Below are 24,310 nucleotides of genomic sequence, written 5' to 3' on the forward strand. Positions count from 1 at the left end.
AGGAGATTATCTGAACACGACACACTTCACCTTTAAGCGTAAAATGGATCTTAACGTTAATATTTTACTATCCAGTGGCTGAATCCTCACTTACAGCCAAGATCGTAAATCAGAAGTCAATGAGATGTATGTGAATAGATAATTTCATAGAATTTCTCTTTTACGAATATCAAATTATTTGCACTTTCACACGTACAGTACGGATGTAACACCACTTAGACAAGCAATAGACGCTCTATTAAAAATTTAAATAACAATGCATTCCCATTTCGCACCCCGCTGGGAACATGAATGACAAGAGTGCTTTATTGAAATTTTAAGGTCGCATGTTCCTTTAGATCACATGACAGCAATGACATTTCACTGTTTGCGCACCCTGGGCGGGACGCCACATCTCGGAGGACCAGATAACAATCAGATTGCATACAAAGTGATGTCTATGCCAGGGTCACAGAGTCCCAGAGGAGACGTGCTCCTCAAATGAGAGAGTGCAACAAGCCACACTAGCCCAGTTTTAAATATGGAGTCGTACATTTGCAATATAGAAACATAAAAGGTTTGTAAAAATGGAGAAAATGTTGGTCCAATTCACACGTACAGTACGGATGTAACACCACTTAGACAAGCAATAGACGCTCTATTAAAAAATTTAAATAACAATGCTTTCCCATTTCGCACCCCGCTGGGAACATGAATGACAAGAGTGCTTTATTGAAATTTTAAGGTCGCATCTTCCTTTAGATCACATGACAGCAATGACATTTCACTGTTTGCGCACCCTGGGCGGGACGCCACATCTCGGAGGACCAGATAACAATCAGATTGCATACAAAGTGATGTCTATGCCAGGGTCACAGAGTCCCAGAGGAGACGTGCTCCTCAAATGAGAGAGTGCAACAAGCCACACTAGCCCAGTTTTAAATATGGAGTCGTACATTTGCAATATAGAAACATAAAAGGTTTGTAAAAATGGAGAAAATGTTGGTCCAATGCAAACTGTAGAGTCCAGCAAGCTTGCAATCTTACTCACTAAAAATACATCTGAGAGGCCACCCTATCATTATTATGGATGCGAGTAATCCGGATGGCCCAATCTGGAAAAAGTGACGTCCAAACGGTGTACGTGCAGAAAAGAGACTGAACCCAGGAACTTTAGGAACCATGTTGAAATTGCATGGATGCTACCAACCAGTCCAGCCCATGTCGGTTTTTGTTCGTTTGCGCAATATATGGCGAAAGTACCAAACACTGGCTCGTATAAAAACACTAGAATAAAGAAAATGACAAGCAGCATGACTGGAATCTCCATTCTTGAGGTCATTTAAGATAATTCATCCAGTTAGTTTCCCGATGAGCTCAACGTTTGTCAAATGAACAGATGGACCTCAGGTGGAGGGGCAGAAAGGTCTTTACTAACGCCCGTTCTAGTACCGCATCTTGTGTTTATAGTTGTAATATGGTTGGGATGATAGCCTTTGTAAATAAAGGCAGCTTGTTTACAAAAGGTATTGAATGAGCTGCAAAAACAGCATATAGACATTAGTCATTGACTAAAAAATATCTATTTCATTTATATAAACACATGAATAAATAGCCAACTTACAACCTAACTCAGCTACCCAGTACCTCTGTTCAGGGGAAAGGAAAAATTATAAAACAATAAAAAGGCAAAGAAATGACATTTTTTTGTGCTGTGCCAGCATAGCTGGCACCTTCCATGTTACGTTTCGAGAGCCTGAAGGGGAACAGCATAGACAAAACGATACTTAAGACAGTCGCACAAGATACTCGAGACTCTCTCGCTTACAGAATTGTAGCTTGGTATCGTGCAAGTTTTGACCTCTCCACAGAATCCTTTCCCCTTGGACCATAAGCGAACTAATTGACTAAAACAATTTTATCGATACTCTATTTGATGCCCGATTAGAAATGTTAGTAAAAAACAAAAACAAAATTGCTAGCTAAACAATTTTGCTGTCTTTACTTAACTTTTGAACAGTAGTGTAAAAGTGTAAAGTTCAAAAGGGTCAGTAAGATGTTTTGAAGACAATAATACTTGTATTAATCTAGGATGGAATAAAGTGATTATAAGAGACAGTAAATACTTTTGTAATGTTATAAATTATTTATATTTTAAATAAATGTTCTTTTGAACTTTCTATTAAAGAATCCTGAAAAAATGCATCAAGTTTTCAAAAAAAAAAAAAAATAAAATAAAAAGCAGAACAGCTGTTTTCAACGCTGGTGATAATAGGAAATGTATCTTGAGCACTAAATCAGTATACCAGAATGATTTCTGAAGGATCATGTGACACTGAAGACTGGAGTGATGGCTGCTGATAATTCAGCTTCACCATCAAAGGAATAAATTAGATTTTAAAATGTATTACAATAGAAAAAGTTATTTTAATTTGCAGTAGTTCATATTATTACTGCTTTACTGCATTGTTGATCAAATAAATGTATCCTTGGTGAGAATAAAGACTTCTTTCAAAAATGTACTGACCTCAAACTTTTGTATGGTAGTATGTATCACCCGTCACATTACATAACTAAAGCTAAATATGCTCAAAACCTTTCCTGTTCTCCGTTTTCTGTTAGCTTGCAAGCTCTCCAGCCTTCGCATATCTCTAGCCTGATAACTGATAAGCCTGCTAGCTTGACATACAGTACATGCAACCACCACTTATTTGTCCTTTTTATTGTTTGTAGCTACCATTGCTACAAAAGTATAACCAAAAAGGCCATTTTGATTATACAGAAGAGTGATACATTTTTGAACAGACTAACTAACTGCTACCTCTTTGCCTCCAAAGGTCATAGAATTCTGTGGAGGTTGGCATCTTGCACGACACTGGATCTCTTTTACTTGTCAAAAGCTAAGTTTTATTAAAACCAGATGTTTTTCAACCAATAACTTATTCAAACTAAACAGGAGACTTTATTAGGGGAGTTTGAAGGCTTTAAATGCCTGTTTGACTGCATTTGATCCAGTGAAAGCCTTGTAAAAATTGAACTATTTTTCTAAAAACTAAAGAAACACACAATGTTGTGCTACAGACAGTTATATACGATCTGAAACATTGGTTTTAATAAGGTATAGGTTGAAAAACGCTCCTATCATTTATTTTAGGTGCAAGGGTGTTTGTTTTTAAATACAGAGGCTTACTATACAAACCTACCTTTTGGTCTTACAACCAGTGTTAAGGTCCATTCTGTGCTTAATATCCCAAATCCCAGCATTCAGCTGTAACACCTACATTTAGGCATCACCTGCTGCTTCCAGTTGACAAAGATTCAATCACAGTAATCAAAATAAATTAAATATAGAGAAGCCTGACAGCACTCACATCACTAGAGCACTCAAGAGTTTGAGAGAGCACACATTTAAAAAACAAAAATCATCAGAAACTTCCCAGTGTACACTTTCGAGGCCCCGTGCCTTGCGTTTGAGAGAGGGCCGTTTTGCTCATATTCACATGAGCAATGCTGGAAAATAAATAATAAAAACAAAATGGCCTAAGAAATGAAACAAGGCGAGTCTTCAGGGCAGTGAATGCTGCTACCTGATTCGTCCGTTGGTTTTGGGTGGGCCCAGCTGGGACTTTGGGTCCGGGCTGAGAGAGCTCCACACCGTTTCCCTGCAAGTCTGCATGACTGGACAGCCACTGGGGCCCGTTGAACACACGTCCACAGCTGACCACACCTCGCCCACGAGACTGTCCACCCAGCGCTCCAGCTCGGACCCCGTAAGCTCTGCGTTGTGTTCGGCCGCTTCGACCTGACCCAGGTGTACCGGGATGTTGAGGATGGGGTTCAGGCCGTGGAAGCTCTGCTCCATGTAGCTGTTCTTGGCCGGCCCGTTGTGCGTTCTTAAAGCATCCTCTGTGAGAGAGAGAGAAGAAAAAGAGGGGTTTTTCCATGAGGATGCGCAAGGACTTAATGCAAGCAAAGCAAAACTGGGATTATGACGGAATTCGCTGGAACATTTTACATTTTTAGACATGAAAAATAAAGAACAGCCCCCCTGATTTCATTTTGTGGGTGAAAAAAGAGAGATGACTTTTTGCATTTTCTTCAGCTATGGGAGTTATAAAACAATGTCGTTCATTTGCGCAATGAACTTTAAAGCTAATGTTTGTTCATTTAGATAGGAGAAAGTATGCAACATCCACATTAGCTTTAAGGTTTGTTAGTGCTGAATTTGTGTGTTGAGCTGGTGGATGGGAGATTTAAGGGGGTCTGAATACTTTCCGTACCCACTGTATGTCAACGAGATTATTATTTTTGTGTGGGTACAAATCTGTATCTATAAACCAATGTTATATCAGAGTTATTTACACTGCTCAAAAGTTTGGGATCAGTAAGATTTTTTATGTTTTTTAATGGAGTCTCTTATGCTCATCAAGGCTGTATTTATTTGATCAGAATAATACAGAAAAAAATCCCAGCAATATTGTGAAATATTATTGCAATTTCTCATATTGGTTTCCTATTTGAATATACTTTAAAATCTGATTTATTTCTGTGATGCAGCACTGAATTATTCGAAATAGAAAAAAATTTCTAACAATATAAGTCTTTGCTATCACTTTTTATCCATTTAACACATCCTTGCGGAGTATTAATTATTCTTAAAAAAAAAGAAAGAAATTTACTGACCCCAAACGTTTAAATAGTAGTGTATATTGTACCACAAAATTTATATTTTGAATAAACACTGTTCTTTTTAACTTTTCATTTGTCAAAGAAACCTGGAAAAATGATCACAGGTCCCAAAAAATATTAAGCAGCACAACTGTTTCCAACATTGATTATAAATAATCATATTAGCATGATTTCTGAAGGATCATGTGACACTGAAGACAGGAGTAATGATGCTGAAAATTCAGCTTTGCATCACAGGAATAAATTACATTTTAAAGTATATTAAAATAGAAAACTGTTATTTCAAATTGCAATAATATTTCACAAAATTATATATTTTTCCCTGTATTTTTGATCAAATAGATACAGCCTTGATGAGCATAAGAAACATCTTTAAAAAAACATGAAAAATCTTACTGATCCCAAACTTCTGAATGACAGTGTATATACTATTAAAGTATTTTGAATTAGTTTTTATTTTTATATTTTCAGTTTTTAAATATAGTTTGTTTTAGTAATTTAATTTAATTATTTTTATTAGTTCTTTTAAATATTTTGCAAAGACACATTTAATTGCTCAAAAGGGACTAAAGACATGTATGATGTTACAGAAGATTTCTAAGGAAGATGATGAAAAATATGACGAGTCTCCAGCCACAAGAGGCTTCATGCTGTAACTTAACTTTTACTAAGTTTTAATACATTCAGTCTATTTTGAGGGCATGAAAAACTTTACAGCTGGGATTTTACAAAATCTCTATCAAAATGGCATTAAATATCTATACTTTGTTTAATTTTTAAACACATCTTCAAATATAAACTAGACCAGTAGTCTGCATCACATCATCTAACACCAGATGGCTAACAACAGCTCATTTATCTGTGAGGATGGAGGTAAAGCGGTGAATTCCTCGGGCTCCTCACACTTCTCTCTCCAGCCGCCCTTCACAGATCACCCTCTGTGTCTCTTCCTGACCCCCCTCTCCAGGTTGGCCCACCTCCTTTCCAGAACATGCCATTTCACGCTCACAGGAAGTGCATGGATAGGATGGCGTCGTTGCTTACAGCGTGCCGCCCGACCTGGGCCGCATAAACACACTCCATAAACTTTTATTAGCTGTGGGTGCAGAGGCACGGAGAGCAAAAGAACTCGGTGCCTGCCGTAGACATTAATCATACGACAGTCTGGTAAATCACGTGTGTTTATCACCCGCCCATTCCCACACCGAACCGCAATCACAAGCTCTCCCTCATTAGGAGCATTTTGAGGACAGATTCGCTGATGACCGCACACCACACTTATTTCCAAATGTCCCTAATGGGCTCGAGATACCAATCGCGGCCCCAGCACAGTAATCTTTTGGAGTTTATTTCAATGAAAGGTGACCCGGCGTGATGTGTATTACTCATTCGTGACTGTGAGCCGGGGCTATATATAGGCAAGCGAGCGGCCCAGGAACAGAGCTAGACGTGAAGGCAGAAAGTGCCTTTGAAAGCAGGGGGGTGGATGACCTGAAAGGTTGAGGCAGTTTAATATACAGCGTACCATAGTGTCAGACTATGGTCTTCAAAAAAAGCACCCAAAATGCAAGAGGATTAGTCATTACATCTGGAGGAAGGATCATTTAAATATACGATCCTGGAACAGCGCATAAATCAAAGCTTCAAATGCGGAGCATTTTCTCCAGTGATATTCTATGCTACGATGGCCAGTTTAGACCGTGTTTATTTTTTCAACTATGAGAGTTGACAGGAAAAAAACAATGTTGTTTGTGGTGGAAGCGATTTATATTTGCCCCATGAATTTTAAAGCTGATGTTTGTTAACTTGGATTGGAGATTGTATTTTAGCATCCACATTAGCTTTACGTGTTGTTGGTATGTCATGCTTGAGCTGGTGGATTGGAGGTTATCTATATATATTTTTTTGTGTGAAAAATTTGTATGTTTAATCCAGTGTTTTATATACTATTAGCTTTTATTTTTATATTTTCATTTTTATTTATTTTAAGTCATTTATATGAGTTTTTTTCTGTTTAGATTTAATTTAAATTTTATTTTAGTATCAGTAAATAATATTAGTTCTTCAACTTGAACTTATTTTCTTTCAGCTAATTGCCAAGGGAAACTTTCTAATTTAAATCTTTGGTCTTGGTCACACTTTATTTTAAGGTCCAATTCTCGATATTAACAATCCATTAACTACGACTTTTACCTCAATAAACTCCTAATCTTCTGCTTATGAATAGTTAGTAAGGTAGTTGTTAAGTTCAGGTATTGGGTAGGATTATGGATGTTGAATATGGTCATGCAGAATATGTGCTTTATAAGCACTAATAAACAGCCAATATGTTAATAATAGGCATGCTAGTAAGCAACTAGTTAATAGTGAGAATTGGTCCCTATACTAAAGTGTTACCAAATCTTTTTTTACATTTTACATTTTGTCTACATTTTTCATCAAATATTTATGTTATTATACATCAGCTTATTTCATATGAAAAAAACTGTTTTTAATAGATACATTTAAATTAAATAGTTAATATTAAATTAAACAGTTATAATATTAAATAGTTAATTTTAGATAATTTAATAACAATAAGAACAATATTGTAAAGAGTAGCGTTAAGAAGTTTAATTCATTTTTAGGGAATTGTTTTGTTCAAATGGTTCGTTTAAAAAAAAATAGGTTCAATAAATAATTGACTGAATAATTTGAATCATCATACGGTGTATTTTTGTCTTCCTTTTTTTTTGATGAAAAATGTTGTTAAATACATACTTTCTCACTATCTTTTTAATTAGGCTTCATAAATTCTATCATGTCTCCCAACTCAACATTTTACCCCAAACTAATTTCTTACACTGAAGACTCTCACACTTTGGAATCAGTTCAACTGAATCATCAGAAACAACCAGTTCAAAAGAACGATTCATTCGTGAATCTTTGTCACCTTCCGTATACAGTGTAACTCTCACCTTGGCGTATAGGCAGGTGTTTGTGGTGGGTAAGGGGAGTGATGAGAAAGCGCGTCTCTGCCACAGGGCTCCAGTGGTGCAGCACACGTACGGTCCACATGCCGGGCCGCAGGGGCAGGTTCAGCGGAGGCCTGTAGTGAGTGAACTCAGCACTGGCGTCGATCAGGATGTCGTAGGTGGCAGCGATGACATTGGTGGGGTCAATCCACACCACAGTCATGGTCACATTTGACCCTTTCCCCCATTTCTGCATCCCCACAGGCTCGGCCATGGGTCCCATCAGATTCCCAAAGTTCCGGAATATCCTTTCCTTAGCATCCCAGTCTGTTCCAATCTGATTATTGAGAGGAAACAACCAAAAACAGATATTTAACATGAAAGTCAAGAGCAGTTCCCACCCAATCTTTTAGCCTAATGAACCTTCACAGCCCCGTGAGTAAGGTTCAAGTACCCCTTTAGTGACACAAACCAATGTTCCCATTCACTCTGGATATCATTTAACATGAAGATTAATTATATTAAAGTCACTTTTAAATCATTGATAAAACAAATCAATGCTGTGGGTGAATAACAGATCGAGTCACATATAAATCACAAACACAGACTACTGTTCAAATGTTTGGGGTCAGTAAAATGTTTTAATATTTTTAAAAGTCGTCTCACCAAAGCTGCATTTATTTAATGAAAAATATAGTAAAACAGTAATATTGCATCATATTACTACAATGTAAAATAGCTGTTTTATTTGAATACATTTTTATGTGATTTATTCCTGTGATGGCAAAGCTGAATTTCCAGCATCATTACTCCAGTCTTCAGTGTCACATGATCCTTCAGAAATCATTCTAATATGCTGATTTGCTGCTCAAGAAATATTTATTATTATTGTGCTGCTTAATATTTTTGTAGAAACGTGATACTTTGATGAATATTAATTTAAAAGAACACAATTTATTTGAAATAGAAATCTTTTGTAACACTGTACATTATAATTTACTGTCACTTTTGTTGCATCAAAAAATGCATCCTTAAATGCAAAATAAAAGTATTCATGTCTTTCAAAACATTTTTTTTTGTTTCTTTAAAAAAGGAACTCATCGTAATCTGAAAATTATTTTTATGCTTTTACATAAATAGATTAATATTGATTTTATATGATTTATTATATTCTTCTATTACATTTCTCATAATATTTTGTAAGTTTAACACAGTTTTCAACATGTTTCCATAAGTTTAAGTAAAATCTTTTCAAGTACCCCTGGAACCTGCCAGAGTACCCCTTGGGTAACATATACCCCTGGCTGGGAATCACTGATCGAAAGCAAAGTTGCAGAGGCAGAAGCAGTAAAAGTGAAGAATGAAGGCAAGTGAGGCAGGAAGAGAACACAGTCCTGAGGCCTCTGAGACAGAGTGTGTCGCTCCTGATGCAGAGATGTGTCAGTTCACCCCCTCCAGACACTGCACAGGCCCTCATTGCTATGGAAGCTGTACAAACTTTCTGTATCCTTAAAATTCAGTCCCCTAAGACAGTGTTTCCCAACCTTTCTTTAGTCGCGGCACCCTTTGGAAATTTTAACACATTTGTGGCACCCTACAAAATTAATTTTGTCACAATATTTGAATTTCTAACTTCGATATGATACTTTGAAAAGTATAGATATTCGGTACAGCAGGGAAGAACTGCAGAATATACTCGCGACATCAGAAATTGATATGATATAATAGCTGCTTTTTCGAACATTTTAGCAATTTAAAAATATTAAAAAATGATTTTTTACACGGCACCCCTGCTCTCGACAGACGGCACCCCGGTTGGGAAACACTGCCCTAAAACACCAGAGTTCCGGGATGCCTGAGCTCTGTACATACCGGTGGCTCCCTAAGAGAGGAACATACAGCCAAATGAATTGCACAAGATCCCATCGTCAGTAAACAGATGGCACCAATTGGGACAGCCAGTACCAGCTGAGATGAGCATAATTGCATCAAACGATCAGCAGTGCCCAATGTAATGTTTCTCCCACTGTGAGGTAATTTGACTTGTGGGATGGGGGGTGCTGGTGGATTGCAGCCGTGTAATGTTAGCTCCCTCTGGCCACTCTTAGAAATTTCTACCGAGGACGTGACCGACAGCGGGAGTCTCTTACACTTGATCCCTCCTCGGCCATGCCCACACCTCAGTAAAACATAGCAAATCAATTTGATCATTCTGTTGGGAAGATGCCTGAGACCCAGCTGGACTTGGTTTAAGCACTTTACAGCTCTGCTGTCTTGTCTATGGGTGTCCCCCAAGGACGGATGCTGGGAAATGACATCCAGGCAGGCTCCAAAATCAACTTTTTCCCACACAGATGAATTAAGAACATGCACTAGTCATACATTTATATATAATATATGATATACACTACCATTCAAAAATTTGGGGTCTGTAAGATTTTTGTCATGTTTTTGAAAGAAGTCTCTTCTTCTTATAAAGCCAGACTTTACTTGATCAAAAATACAGTAATATTGTGACATTATTAATAATAATTATACTATTATGTATAATAACTGTTTGCTATTTTATTATACTTTAAAATGCAATTTATTTCTGTGATGGCAAAAATACAATTTAAGCAGCCATAACTCGAGTCAGATCATTTTTTAGATTTCTTTTTATTACTCGCATTATTATTATTAACACGTGAAACATTAAATATTTTAATTCAAAATAGAGTAGAGTCATTGTTCACCATTAATTTGAATTGTTTGTCACTTTCATCAGCAAAGTAAGTGTATAATTATGACCATTTTATTGGTTGTTTAACGGAGTATGTCAAGCACAATGTGCAGCAGTGTAAGATTGCCAATAATATTCGGAGGTCAATTTTCTTAGCAATGCATATATTCTGAGGGTACCGCAGGGGTGATTTGGCACCTATAGACTGCCAAGACATTTTTACTGCAGTGAGCCAGAACAAAATACGCATTGTCTTAAAACTTTTATTTATGAAACACCGCACGATGACAGTTTCTGTTCTCAACAGAAAACACATAAATGTGCTACCCATCATGCTTTAACTACTGGAATATACGAAAACACTTCCTCTCCAGTGTGTGTTGTAATACAGTGAGTTTACTAACCTCTGCAAACTGCAGTCTGTTGAAGGTATTGGGTGGATAGGTGAACCTGAAGAACTGCTTGGGCATAACCCAGGTCTCCAGGGTTTCCAGTTTGCTGGTTGCCAGGTTGGTGGCATGATGTCTGACCAGGTATCCCTGGAACTCATCAGACAGGAAGTAGATGTGGACAGACACAGGATGTCCCATGGCAAAATACCTAAAGGCACAAAAGAAGTCATTTAACCCTAGTTTAACAATTTGCAACGCTTGCATTTAGGGTCCAAATTGACCTTTCAGCCACATTTGCCAAAGGGGCCTTCATTGGGGAATTTCTTATAAATAATATTTCTTACTGGTCATGATTTTAATATATATATATATATATATATTTGTTTTGGTGGCTTAACATGAGAAATGTTCCACATTAGATAATCCCAAACATATTAGTCCAGATTTTTTCCTTGTATAACACTACTTTCCATTTGCTTGGGGTGTTTTAAAAGAAAATAATACTTTTAATCTTTTGCATTTAATTACATCAAAGGTTAGAGTAGAGGTTTCCAAAGAAAAAAGTTTCTCTTTCTAAAAAAAAAAAAAAAAGGCTTCCAAAAAAATTAGACAGTTTGCACTGTACAAACAAATATAGGACTTCCGTAAGACCAGTTATTCGACTAGTAACTGTCTTTGCAATTTCAAAGTTTCTTCTGGCTTTGTTCACATGCTCTTCACTTGAAAAAAAAGCTGAAAAACTTCTGGGCAACCAAACCAATCATTTTGTATTCTGAGTGAAGTTTATTTTCTCTAGACGTGGGGTTGTAGAGAGGTGAGTGAAGCGCTGGGCTGTGAGACACTGAGACAGACAGACAGACAGAAGGAGGAGCAGCAGGAGCTGATAGAGACGCAGGCGGCCATGCGGAGCGGACGGCTGCTCTCACGGCGATCTCCACCCTGAGCTCTGCCGCCGCGCTCTCATCAGTATTCCAGCTCAGGCTAGAGGTGCTCCATCCCAGCACCGCTCGCCTGACAAGCAGAACAGCAAATATTTACACTGGTGCGGCAGCCCTCGCCTCCTCCCCGTCCTCTGTCACCGCAGGAGGTGGGCAGCACGCAGGGACTAACAGAGCAGCTATTGAAGCGGTCCACCTCAGCCTCTCACCGCTGATGTCACAGAGGGCTGCGAAAAACACCGAGCCCCACCACCCAACCCCCACCGGCCAGCAACAACCACCTCCTTGTGTTGACGAGTCCCTCTGCAGGGTCCAAATACTGTGGCTCACTTGTCTGAACGCATCGGTGCTCTCCTTGCACAGAAACAGAAGCGACGCCAGCCATTACTGCACTGATAAACACATAAACACAGCAACCAGACTAACAAACTCTCTGTCCCTTATCCTCTCTCGGCTCTGTCCGTCCGTCCGTCTCTCTCTCTCTCTTCTCTATCTCAGTAATGACAGATGCTCGGACAGCTGAGGAACTTCAGATCTGCTGCGAGTGAGATCAAACAAAGCTGCGCTTCCCTCGGCAGACAGCACAAATGAGTGTGCAGTTCTTTAGCTTTTAGAGTGCCAATATACATACAGTTATAAACAAAACATAATTACTATGAAAAACCCACACTAACAAAAACATGGACACACACAAATGTTAGAGGAACAATTCACTTGAAAATGATGAAGTTAATTTATTTAGAGCAGTGATTGGTGGGATGTCAATCAGAAAGGATGATCTAGAGTCGCAGACAGTGTTGGGGAAAGTTACTTTTAAAAGTAATGCATTACAATATTGCATTACTCCATAAAAAAGTAACTAATTACGTTACTTAGTGTGTTACTTATTTGAAAAGTAACTCAGATATTCTCTTGTAAATTAAAAAGTAATGCGTTACTTTACTAGTTACTTGAAAAAAGTAATCTGATTACGTAACTCGCGTTACTTGTAATGCGTTACCCCCAACACTGGTCGCAGAATCATTACTCAACTGAAACTCAAAGTCAAAAGTAATCTCTGAAATATTTCACAGTCCAAACATTTTTATGGAGGTTTTAATGGAGAAATATTAATGGGTTTTAATGGAGTACAACCGTAATCAAATCAACTAATTAAATTATCGCTAAAATAAAATGAACAGTAAATTAAACTAAATTAATATTCAAACCGTATTAAAACACAGTGGGCTGAAAATGTATTAAATGAAATACCAATTATTTACTATATTTCTTTAAATATAAATCAAAAGTAGGGTGTAGTATTAACAATTTTGATTAAATTATCTATAATTTTAAAATCACTTTTAAAAATGATTGAAAATTGACTTTTCTACAGTAATTCACATATTTTTTTCGTGACAATGTCAAAAGCTGTGCATCCAATCAGATTCCTTGTAATTTTGGTGCAAATTCATCTGACTTGTTAGAAGCTAGCAAAATGAGATGTCATCTTGAAATCCTTAAAAACTATTAAGAAACCTATTAAAATAAGATTAACTACATTAAAAACAGGTTCTCTTGCAATAAGGATTAAAAAACAGTTTTGTATCGACTATAATGTGCAATGAATTATTGACTGCTGAACATGAAACCATCATCATTCAACTATCATCAACCAGTTTAAGTCGTCTCATGATTTTCAGTGTAAAATCTGGGTCCTGAAGCAAACCCACTGATTTTCAGAAAGGTGCAAGCTGCTCATTTCCATACAACAAAAGCCAATGGCAAACCCCAAACAAGTCAAAACGATAGACTTAGATAATCTAAACCAGGGTTCCTCAGATCTTGCCCTGGAGAGCTAATGTTCTGCAGAGTTTAGCTCCAACCCTAATCAAACACACCTGTGCAAGCTCAAAGTCTTTAGGATCCCTAGAAAATCACAGGTAAGTGAGTTTGATCAGGATTTGAGCTAAACTCTGCAGTCTAACAACACTGATCTAAACACAAACAGCTAATCCTGACAACTCATTTTGCACTTCAATGAAACATACAATAGACTGCGTACTGACCTGCAGCTGTTGTCACCCTGTAACGAGTTGGTAGTCCGTGCCAGACCCAATCGGGCGAAGGCATGATAGTGAGTGAGATGCGCGTCGGACAGGCTGTGAATACCATCCTCTTCATCAAAAACATTCTCCCAGTAGGCCTTGAGACCCGGCGTGCCCTGGGGCATACTCCCGAACAGGAAGGCATCCAGCTGATTCACTATCTCTTGATTTACACTGGCTTCAAACTTCCTTGCGAAGAATATGGGCCTGGTGGTTTGCTGATGGAGACAAAGACAGAGAGAGAAAGAAATAGAGAGCGTGAGTGTGAAGACAAAGAGACGCTGATAGACAAGACAACCTGCTGAGACTGTGAGAAACAGGAAGAGAAAGAGAGATAGTGACAGAGCGAAGCGACGGAAAACTGAAAAGCGTGACACACCATCCAGAATGATGTGCTAGAAGGGGAAAAAGCTAAAAGAATCAGAAACGGAAATTCTCCAGAGATAATTGACGGCAAAAAGTAAAAATCAAAGTGGCATATGTCTGGCATGAAACGGTGGTGTTGCTTTTTATTCACATCCACCTCGCCTCCCCGCAGACTAACATGTGTAACATAAAACAGATAAGAAGAAGGACGACATCTGTGAAGAACCAAAAATTTCAAAAATCTTCATTCTTGAAATAGTTTTCAGGCAACATCAGACCCCTGACAGACATCTTTCAGGAGAGCGTCCTAGAAGATGGAAAAATCAAAACACGAGTCATGAAAGGAACAAAAATTTCCCAAAATTAAGATTCTGTCATCATGTACTCATCCTCATGGCTTTCCAACCCCATATGACTTTTTTTATTCCGTGCAACACCAAAGAAAAAGTTCAGGAAAACTAGAGCAGTATGACTTGTAAACAAATCATTTAAACCGTTAATAGACCTTAGCCAGGGTAGCGCCATCATTTCTGACAGGACGGAAAACAAGACTGTGAGGGATAGAAATGCAGTGCATTCAATAGATTGTACTATTATTTAACAACATACCGATTGTTCAGCTGACAAAACAATGGTGAAAGTTGTGAGTTATGCAATCTAGAACTTTATACAGTGTGTGCCACTGTAAAAACTGTTATTAAATTCAATATAGCACTAAAGTGTACTGTGAGTGTGAACTAAATCAAACGATTCATTGGAAAGATCTGATTCAAAAGACTGATTCATAAACAAATCATTCAGACTGTTAAACTGGACTGATGTATTTATTTGAATATTGCTCATGGAATAGATATCGCAGCTCGTGATTCTTTTTATTATTATTGCATTGAAAAAAAGTGACCAGTACAATTCTTTAATATATTTCCTTTCATGAATTTTCATTTTTGGGTGAACTATCCTTTTAAACAAAATTCAACTATTTTTTTAAAAAGTCAAAAGATGGGAGAAAAAGAGAAAGCATAAAGAAATATAATAAAGTGATTTGGAGAGGCATGTCGAGAGAGCTCTTTTATACGGTTTGGGCCTCTATAGGGTGAGGGGTGAGAAATGCGTGGATAAAAACTGAACTGCCATGACACATTTCAAGCCTCCCTTCCTCTCCCATTGTCCGTTTTCTTCAGAGCTGTCTGTGAGAAAGGAGGTATTGTCACAGAATAATTACTTAATACTCACTATGGGCATGCCTTCAGTGATAATGACCCGCTAAACGCTCGCAGACCCTTCCCCCAGCACAGGCCTGAATGAGTTAACCCGCAGGCTCTGTGAAAGGACTCCATTATGAAGAGCAGTTGTGGCTGTAAACATTTAGCGAGGCTCGAAATATGCCGATGATGGAGCTGGGTTTTCAGCCCTTATTTAAAAGAGGAAACACTAGTTATAAATAACAGGGCCAAAATTACTTTAATTTTTTTTGTACTTTAATTCGAATATATGAACATCAAGATCCACCATTGTGGTTAAATGGAAAAAAAAAAGAAAAAAAAAAAGTAGCTTCATCAGCTGGTAGGTTTTGGGAAAAAGCAAGCAAGTGGCAAAGCTGCCTGATGTGGCACACGGTGATGATGTCATGGTTTGGCACACAAGCTCACAATAGGGAGTTTCAGTGGCGGCTCGTCGGGGGAGGCAGGGGAGGCACAGCTTCCCCATAATTTTGAGGTGAAAATGGGAGGAGGACGATTTAATGTTAATAAAATTCACAATTAATTTCAGTTCATGTCTTAGAAAATGTGCATTTTTTGTTTATAATTTCACAGTTGTAATACCATAACGTGAAAGCGAGTTTATGATGAAACGTGGTTTAATGTGAAACCATACTGCAAGCAACACGAGAGAAAATGCAAAGTTGCAGTTCTGTTGCAGCGGAATGGAAAAAATTAAGCACAGCCAGCTATGTGAAAATCACCAGGCTGGGAATGACAACTTTCAAACTCATTTCAAGAGAGTGAGTCACCGGGGTCGGGCATGACCAGGTTAGGATCGACTCTGGAGGCTAATGAGAGACTTCCAGAACAAAGGTGGGGGGGGAGAGAAGGGAATCAGCTGCTGCGGTCAAGCTCCACAGCCTCATTCCACTATACTAGACTCACTACCAGAATCCTTTTGATGAGAGACCGCCTCGCAATTGATCCCTCATCGTCCTTTTCTGCCGGCCACAGTTAATTACAGATCCCCTGTGTAGGCACGAGTTAGCAAGGCTTTCCTTTAGTTGAGTCTCATTGGATTTCTAATCACGATTGAAATCGCTACTGACTGGAGAGCTTGTCTCACACTATTAGGTGCTTGTTAAAGGTAAATTAAAGGCCTATTGTGCTTATTCAGACTAAACAGGACGCGGCGTAGGTCTCCTTCGGGCGTGAGGTCAGCGCTGTCACGGAAACGGCTTTAAAAGTGTTTAACTAATGATCGGGTTCATCGAACTGTTCCTGTTAGCGCCAGCTGCACTGATACAGTCGGACACCAAGAGGGCTGAGAGCATCGTGGGAAGGGTACGAGACGCTCACCTGGAAACGGGGCAGGTCGGAGGGCTTGAAGTCGTTCGGCGAGCAGCCGCACCAGTCCACGATGTGCTTGTATTGACACTTGCAGCCCAGCTTTCGATTCCAGTTGGTGATGCGGAGGTTGTTGTCCACCATGCTCTCGCAGTGCGGGCTGTTCTCCAGAACTGTGTGGAAGAACGACTGCGAAGACAGAGAGAGGATCGGGGAGGAGGAGGATGATAAATAGGAAGGGACGGTGAGAGGTGAAGAGCAAGAGAAGAAAATAGATGACTAAGAGGTTGAAACAGAATAATGACATCTGATAAAATGAAGATGGATGTCTAACAGAATGGCCCTGTCAGGAGGTCTAGTGTGTTAAATGTCTACATCAGTGAAAAAGGGCCAATTGCCTTCTCAAGCCAAAATATCCAATATCTCAGCGGTGAATAACTAGCCCTAGACAGAGCGAAGAATCCAATTTCGCTGCAGCACGGCAAAAAGCCCTTCATTAAAACTAACACATTTGACACAGTCATTTCAAATGAGCAAACACAATGCAAATGAGCAAATAAAACGATGCAAATTCATCTCGCTTTTTGGAAATTTACTCAATTTATCAACGTAAACGTCAAACTCATGAATAAGTGAGAAATATTAATGAAACGCCAATCTAGTGAATTAATGTAGCAGAATCCTTGGAATATTGTGCAATGCAAAGTCATTTTCTTGATCATTATTATCGTCTTGTTTTTGTAGGAAAAAAAAAAACTAAATATCCTTAAAACAAGATGCATTTAATTCAACAAAGAAAATTGTGCAAGATAATCGTTTTCAGAGAATATATATTATTATGAATATAAGAATATTATACTTCATTTTTCTTACCCCATTTTTTTTTAACTTGTTTTAAACTTAAACTCCACTCATAAATTCCTTTAGATTTGTTCAAAACAAGAAAAAACAATAATAAATGTCATGCAAAATATATTCTCTCTATAGTGAATTTCCATTGCTTTAAAGGGATAGTTCACCCAAAAATGAAAATTCTGTCATTAAGTACTCACACTCATGTCGTTCCAAACCTGTAAAACCTTCGTTCATCTTCGGAACACAAATTAAGATATTTTTGATGAAATCTGAGAGCTTTCTGATCCTGCATAGACAGCAATGCAACTACCACGTTCAAGGCCCAGAAAGGTAGTAAGGACATCATTAAAATAGTCTGTGGTTCTGTGGTTCAACCTTAATTTTATGAAGCTACGAGAATACTTTTTGTTCACAAAGAAAACAATAAAAAAGACTTTATTCAACAATATGATGTCACAGTCCACTGATGTCACATGGACTATTATATCGATGTCTTTACTACCTTTCTGGGCCTTGAGCATGGTAGTTGCGTTGCTGTCTATGCAGGGCCAGAAAGCTCTCGGATTTCATCAGAAATATCTTAATTTGTGTTCTGAAGATGAACGATAGGAGAGTAATTATTGACAGAATTTTTATTTTTGGGTGAACTATCCCTTCAAGAATCTTTAGATATTTTTTTTTCTGGAAAACAACACATTTGTACTTCTTTGACATTCATTTTACATAATTTTGGTGTCTCACCTCTGCAGGTAAGAGTGTGTACGTGTAGAAACGTTTCATGTTGGTCACAAGGTCATCTTGAGTGTTGATGACGTACTCCACGAACATTCGGTTGAGCAGAAACCAGTCAGAGCCTCCATCCACAGATATGCCTTCTGGAATTTTCCTGTCTCCAAGTCTCCACATATGGGTGTCACACTCGAAGAAAAGCCGGTCCAAACCTTGTTTTCTGATGAATCTGTTGGCGATTATCAACAATGCAAATTACAAATGTATTTTTGTCGGTTATAAAAGGCACCCTTCTGTGCGACTGGCACGTGTTTGAGTGTCTTGGGCACCATAAGCCATCAGCGTGATCACACGTCAGCACTCACCGAGCGTTATCTCTCCCGTGGGACTTGATGAAATTCATATCTCTGTATTTGGACAGGAAGGCCACCAGCTGATCATTGGTCCTGAGGAGACATTGAAAAAATGTTGGAAGGGAAACCAGAAAACAAGTGAAAGAGAGAAAGAGTAACAGAGAGTTTGCTAATCAGGCTAATGAGCCACAGTGTAAATGAGCGCGGAGCACGAGGGATTGTGGGTGAGTCCAAGCTCACATACAGAGCCAGATTCAGCCCCTGATGCCAGCTGCCCGGTTTCACCGCCTGTCGCAATGCATTGCCTCAACGTCTGTAGTCAGTTTTCCCCATACACACTCCTCTCACACATTTGTTTGTTTTTTTCACTGCAGGCTTCTGCTACAGAGGAAAGAACTTCACACTGAAGATAAAAAGAATAATAAAATCTCTATTTATCGCAATACCAGGGAAAGTGGAATTTGAGAAATGGCTTGCTCAAAGGAACAACAGTCATGGCTCACATTTCTGGGGATCAAACCAGCATCTTTCTGGTTACTAGCCTTGACTGTGAACAAGAACCGCAAGGGAGTATGCAAATTACTGTTAGATAGTAATTGTGAACATTCTTACAATGAAAGTCAATGAGGGACTGCAATGTTATAGGCGCCGTACCATCATATTTCACTTTAAAATTCTTATTATAACCTTATAATTGACTTATAAAGCTTACAAATTTTACCCCATGTGCTGTGGTGAAAATCCTTTACCTAAGTTGGTGTTCCCAGCCAAAAATGGCTACCTTTAAAAATGTCTTAAGTCTGCCATTATGCTTTATGATCACAAAATCTTGGATTAAATCTTTTTGTCAACTTGTTTTTTTTCAATTAGCACTGGTTTTATATTTCTTTTTGGAACTGGTTGTGAAAAAAGTGTTTTTTTTATTGTGGATAATTTTGGCAATGTTCACCCCACAAATGTGGTGCATAAGCTCAGAACATAAAGCCATCCATTCCAAAAACCAAATACAAAACTTGTGCTAATTGATAAAAGATCGATTCCAATTTTTGGTAATAATATAGCAAAACAAGAAATATACAAGCAATTTTTTGTAGGTTGGTCATTTTTGACCAGGAACACCACAAGTGTAACAAGGTCAGGAAAAAAAAAAGGAAATTGTTATATCTTGTATGTGCAAAGTCTGTAAGTTTTTATCCTACGAGTTAAAATTAGCTAGGATTTTCAGGAAAAAGATTGGTTGGTTCTGAATTAATTGCAAAAATAAGTGAAGAAGAAAACTGTCTCCTATTTTGAAGGCAACAAATGTGTTTGTTTGCAACCAAGAAGTTATAAATAGCTGAGGTGAATTTGTTGCCACGTTAAATGTTTAACTGCTGTGGTAAACAGATCAACACACACAAATGCACTCTGACCTACAGTGTCTTCCTGTTTGCCAAAGATCAGCATGGGAAAGCCAGTGTGGCATTTGAAATGAAACCCTGCTCCAGTGCTCAGTGCATGTACAGCTGCCAGTCACTCCCTGCGCTGGCTAAACTCAGACCTCAGGCTATTAGAGTGCTGTATTCTGTAACCGAGCTACCAGCAAGATTTGAAATCTGACTGCAGTGCCGTCAAAACTGTGCAATAATAATGTGCAACAGTCTGAGTGGGAGGGAGCAGGGGAAAGAGAGACAGAGGGGATGTTTATGCTTAATTTTTGAGGTCTCTCAAAAATTTCTCTAGGCATGGAATACTTGGATGACCTGCTACAATTGCACAGAATGCAACCATGAGGACACCATACTGTATACCATAATGCAATGTGCCCAACTGGATCTCAATAGTGATGAATGAACTGGAAGTTCAGTACCAAAAATGAAAAAAAAAATTATATATATGCATTTATTTTCAATAACTGAATGCAACATAGTGAGGTCATGTGCCAACGATTTAGCATAATACAATATGAAATATTTATTGCATACTGCATATGCAAAAAATTATAAAATCACATATAAGTACACAAATAAATGCAAGACGACAAATCATAATTCAGAATGCAAATTACAGGAAATGAAAGCCAATGGGAGACTTAAATGTACCATTAAATTTTACTTTTAAATTCTCATTAACCTTATAATTCACATTAACATTTGTATTTACATTTGTGACCCTGGACCACAAAACCAGTCTAAAGTGTCAATTTTTCAAAACTGAGATTTATACTAGAGGTGCACCGATTGCAATTTTCTTGGCCGATTCCGATTTTTTGTTAGTGTGATCTGCCGATACCGATTTTTGCTGATTCCGATTTTCTTTCTAAGAACTATAATTGACAGCATATACAAACAAAAATCTACTTTTCTTCAACGCAAAATTTCATTTTCATAAAAAAACACAAGTAAAGATATACTGTTACACAACATGCGTTCTCTTTCTTTTTCCCAAAACTGATGTTTAACTGGATACTCGCCAAGACGGGCATTTTGACATAATTTTGTATGTATTTGAACGTTTTAGCGCAGTTAGCCACTCATTTTGGTATTTGTGGCTCACAAGCTGTTTGAGACTGAGCGCGGATTGTGCGCTCCACTAATATAGATCAGTGGTGGTGCGCGCGCGTTTGGTATAAGCGCGAAACCTGCGGGAATGACTAAAATAATGCGCAATACAAGCACTATTTAACCAGAGCGAATGAGACGTGTGTGAGAGAGAAGGGGTCGTCGGAGAGAAGAGAGCGAGAATGCGCGGCTGATGTTATTGCCTGTGCCACTGGTAACAAAACGGATTGGCTCGAAATCTGAAAGAAGTGAGACTGACCGGCCGAACACAGATCTGGGCCGATCATGAGGAAAATCGGCTGATTCCGATCCCTGGTCTATAGATCGGTGCATCTCTAATTTATAAATAATAATAAGAATAAATAAGCTTTCCATTGATGTATGGTTTGTTAGGATTGGACCATATTTGGTCGAAATACAACTATTTGAAAATCTGGAATCTGAGGGTGCAAAAAAATTAAAATATTTACACCTTTAAAGTTGTCCAAATTAAGTTCTTAGCAATGCATATTACTAATCAAAAATTAAGTTTTGATATATTTACGGTAGGAAATTTACAAAATATCTTCATGGAACATGATCTTTACTTAATATCCTGATGATTTTTGGCATAAAAGAAAAATCTATCATTTTGACCCATACAATGTATTTTTGGCTATTGCTACAAATATACCCCAGCGACTTAAGACTGGTTTTGTGCTCCAGGGTCACATTTGTATTTATTTTCAATAACTGAATTTGAAATGGTTTTTACAATTTTTCATATAGTAACCTGAATATAGGATATATATTAAATACAGTATATACTGCATAGTACTTAGTAAGCTAGTATTTCATTCCGAAACGGTTTATAGAGCTGCTCCGTTCCAGAAGAGGGCATCATGGAGCCCATGTGACCACATGGGAAGAAGAGAACAACAGAGTCCAGACTCATTGTTTTCTCCTTTTCTCTCTTCATGAAAAGGCCATAAATGCAGCTGAGCTGACTTACAAACTGGGCTGGAGAAAAAGAGCAAGATGGTGCGGATAAATGGAAGAAAAGAGCCCAGCGCTCTCAACAAAGCCACTGTGTAACAGAGCCCTCCGCCCCTGGCGTCCAGGCTCGACTATAGAGCAGAGAGCTTTTTGTCAGCCCCTTTCACAGGCATCCATGCAGAAGGACGGACATCAGGAGGGAATTAGAGGGGAAAATAAGCAGCTAAGTCACTAGACGCAGGTACCGCACATCCCTTCGGCACCGCAGTCACGACATGCGGACAAAGCGTTCTGCAACAGGGCTGTGCACAGGTCTTTAGGAAGGCCAAGACTGAAGACGTCCCCCGAGGACCTCTAACACGTGCTGTCATACGCAATTATGAAGCCGCTATGAAGCTGAGCGCAGTCTGCAGTGTCACTAAAGTCAACCTTCTGCAAACACGCTGAAGTCAGGCGTGCAGCTGAACATTGTCTGTGGCTTCATCTCTGTCTGTCTCTCACCTCACTTCCTGTCTTGCACTCGCTTCCTCCGTCAAAGGCCATTGGGGGCAAGAGTGGGAAAAACATTCAATGTCAGGAAGATAACCCTTCAATCTTTGTAGCCAAATTGAGATTAGGTCTAATGGAGTCCAAACTTGACCTATCAGTCTGTGCTCACTTCTGTCCAATCAGAGGAGATCTTTCACCTACAGCACTGGAGTGCAACAGTCTAAACTATGCCAAACGAGCAGGTAAGTGCCAGGCCACTCCCATGATGCACTGCATTGTGAATTTTTTTAAAGTCAGTTTCCTTAGACTCTCAAACTACTTGCATGTATAATATGCATATTTTGCAATACACATAAAATATAGTTGTATATAAATATCTAAACATCTGGGAAAAAACAATCACCCTGTGTGAGAAGCAAATTTGTACAAGATATCATTTATTAAAAAAATTAAATTTAATTAAAATAGAATTTAGAGAGGATTCACAAAATAAAATCCTATCTATTTACCTAAAAATCTAAAATTCTAAATTCTAATCTAGGATCTAAATTCTAATCTTTTTTTGTCTTTTGTCTAGATAAATTAAAAGCAAATGGCTATTTATATATTTCAATAGTCCCTCATTAAATTCCTTAAATGCATTCATACATTTTGTACCCTTGTTTTTTGTACCAATTTTCATATATTTCTTTGCTTCAAATCAAGGTTTGTAGCTTGATTTGAAGCTGGTTGGTTTTGTTCATATAACTCCTAAATGAACACTTACAACTCTTAAAGAGTTGAATGGAAAAAAAAATACTTCACTAAACAAGTGGACAGGCACTCTTGCAATCTATACATTTTAATGCCACAGACAGACAGAAACAGAAGTCTGTGGTGGCAACACTTGATGAAGGGTACATAAGCATATAAACATAAATGAACATACTTTTTCATGTTGTGGACTTCACGCTGTCTTTCAACATTTCTTTTGTGGAGTATTTTCCTTACAGCTTCCTCTCTGCTGACCTGTGTTTCTGTTGTGATAGTGGACTGAGAAATAACTCTCCATCACCACGACCGGAGGAGCCGGATCGGACTCCTTAATGGAGCGATTTGTCCTCATGTTTTAGAGAAATGGTGTTTCTGCACAGTATAATACAAATGATAGCAACTACATCACTGCACTACACACACACACACACACACACTGACAGGCTACTTATAGCTCGCACCTGAACCCGACTCCGAGCTAGAGATGAAAAGTATCATATTATTTTTCTTTGATGTTCCACTTTAAAGGGGCTTTGGCTCATTGGTAACTTTCCTCTCCGGTCTGGAGGTGTGGCGTGCGACGGAGTGATAGAGAGGCAGGTTTAACCTTGAACGGCAGCGTGGGACAAGCCAGAATTCATCACAGGGCTGTATCGATCTCTAACACCCTGATTTCTGAGGGCTGCAGAAAATGACATGGCTGTAATATTGATTGCAGCCGGGGGAGTAGCTGGCTTACTCAACCTCTCATCCTGCTCTCATTATGGACTGAAGAGTTATGCACACTAATGGCATTTATCATGGTGATAATTCAAATCTTCAGACGCAGGTCGGCTTACAGACAGAACTGCCACATTGAGTTACAGGTAATGTGATGAGATACTGGAATACTGGGGTATTTTTTTTGTAATGTGAAGAATATTTGGGAAAGAAAAATCCT

General features: G+C 38.4%; 1 protein-coding gene across 1 annotated transcript in view; it reads right to left on the minus strand.

Moving 5' to 3' along the window:
• Positions 1–2,506: 2,506 nt before the first annotated feature.
• Positions 2,507–24,310, minus strand: part of LOC107733871 (xylosyltransferase 1-like) — a 77,579-nt gene continuing 55,775 nt past the window's right edge. Inside the window, exons 5-11 of the mRNA XM_016545701.1 lie at positions 18,626–18,706; positions 18,273–18,489; positions 16,689–16,865; positions 13,723–13,979; positions 10,749–10,944; positions 7,626–7,959; positions 2,507–3,885 (exon numbers count right to left, since the gene is read on the minus strand). Of these exons, the coding sequence (XP_016401187.1) occupies positions 3,563–3,885; positions 7,626–7,959; positions 10,749–10,944; positions 13,723–13,979; positions 16,689–16,865; positions 18,273–18,489; positions 18,626–18,706 (1,585 nt within the window). The 3' untranslated portion in view covers positions 2,507–3,562. The remainder of the gene's footprint in view (positions 3,886–7,625; positions 7,960–10,748; positions 10,945–13,722; positions 13,980–16,688; positions 16,866–18,272; positions 18,490–18,625; positions 18,707–24,310) is intronic.

The sequence above is a fragment of the Sinocyclocheilus rhinocerous genome, unplaced genomic scaffold, assembly GCF_001515625.1.
Source record: "Sinocyclocheilus rhinocerous isolate Xijiao unplaced genomic scaffold, SAMN03320098_v1.1 scaffold189, whole genome shotgun sequence".
Taxonomy (NCBI): domain Eukaryota; kingdom Metazoa; phylum Chordata; class Actinopteri; order Cypriniformes; family Cyprinidae; genus Sinocyclocheilus; species Sinocyclocheilus rhinocerous.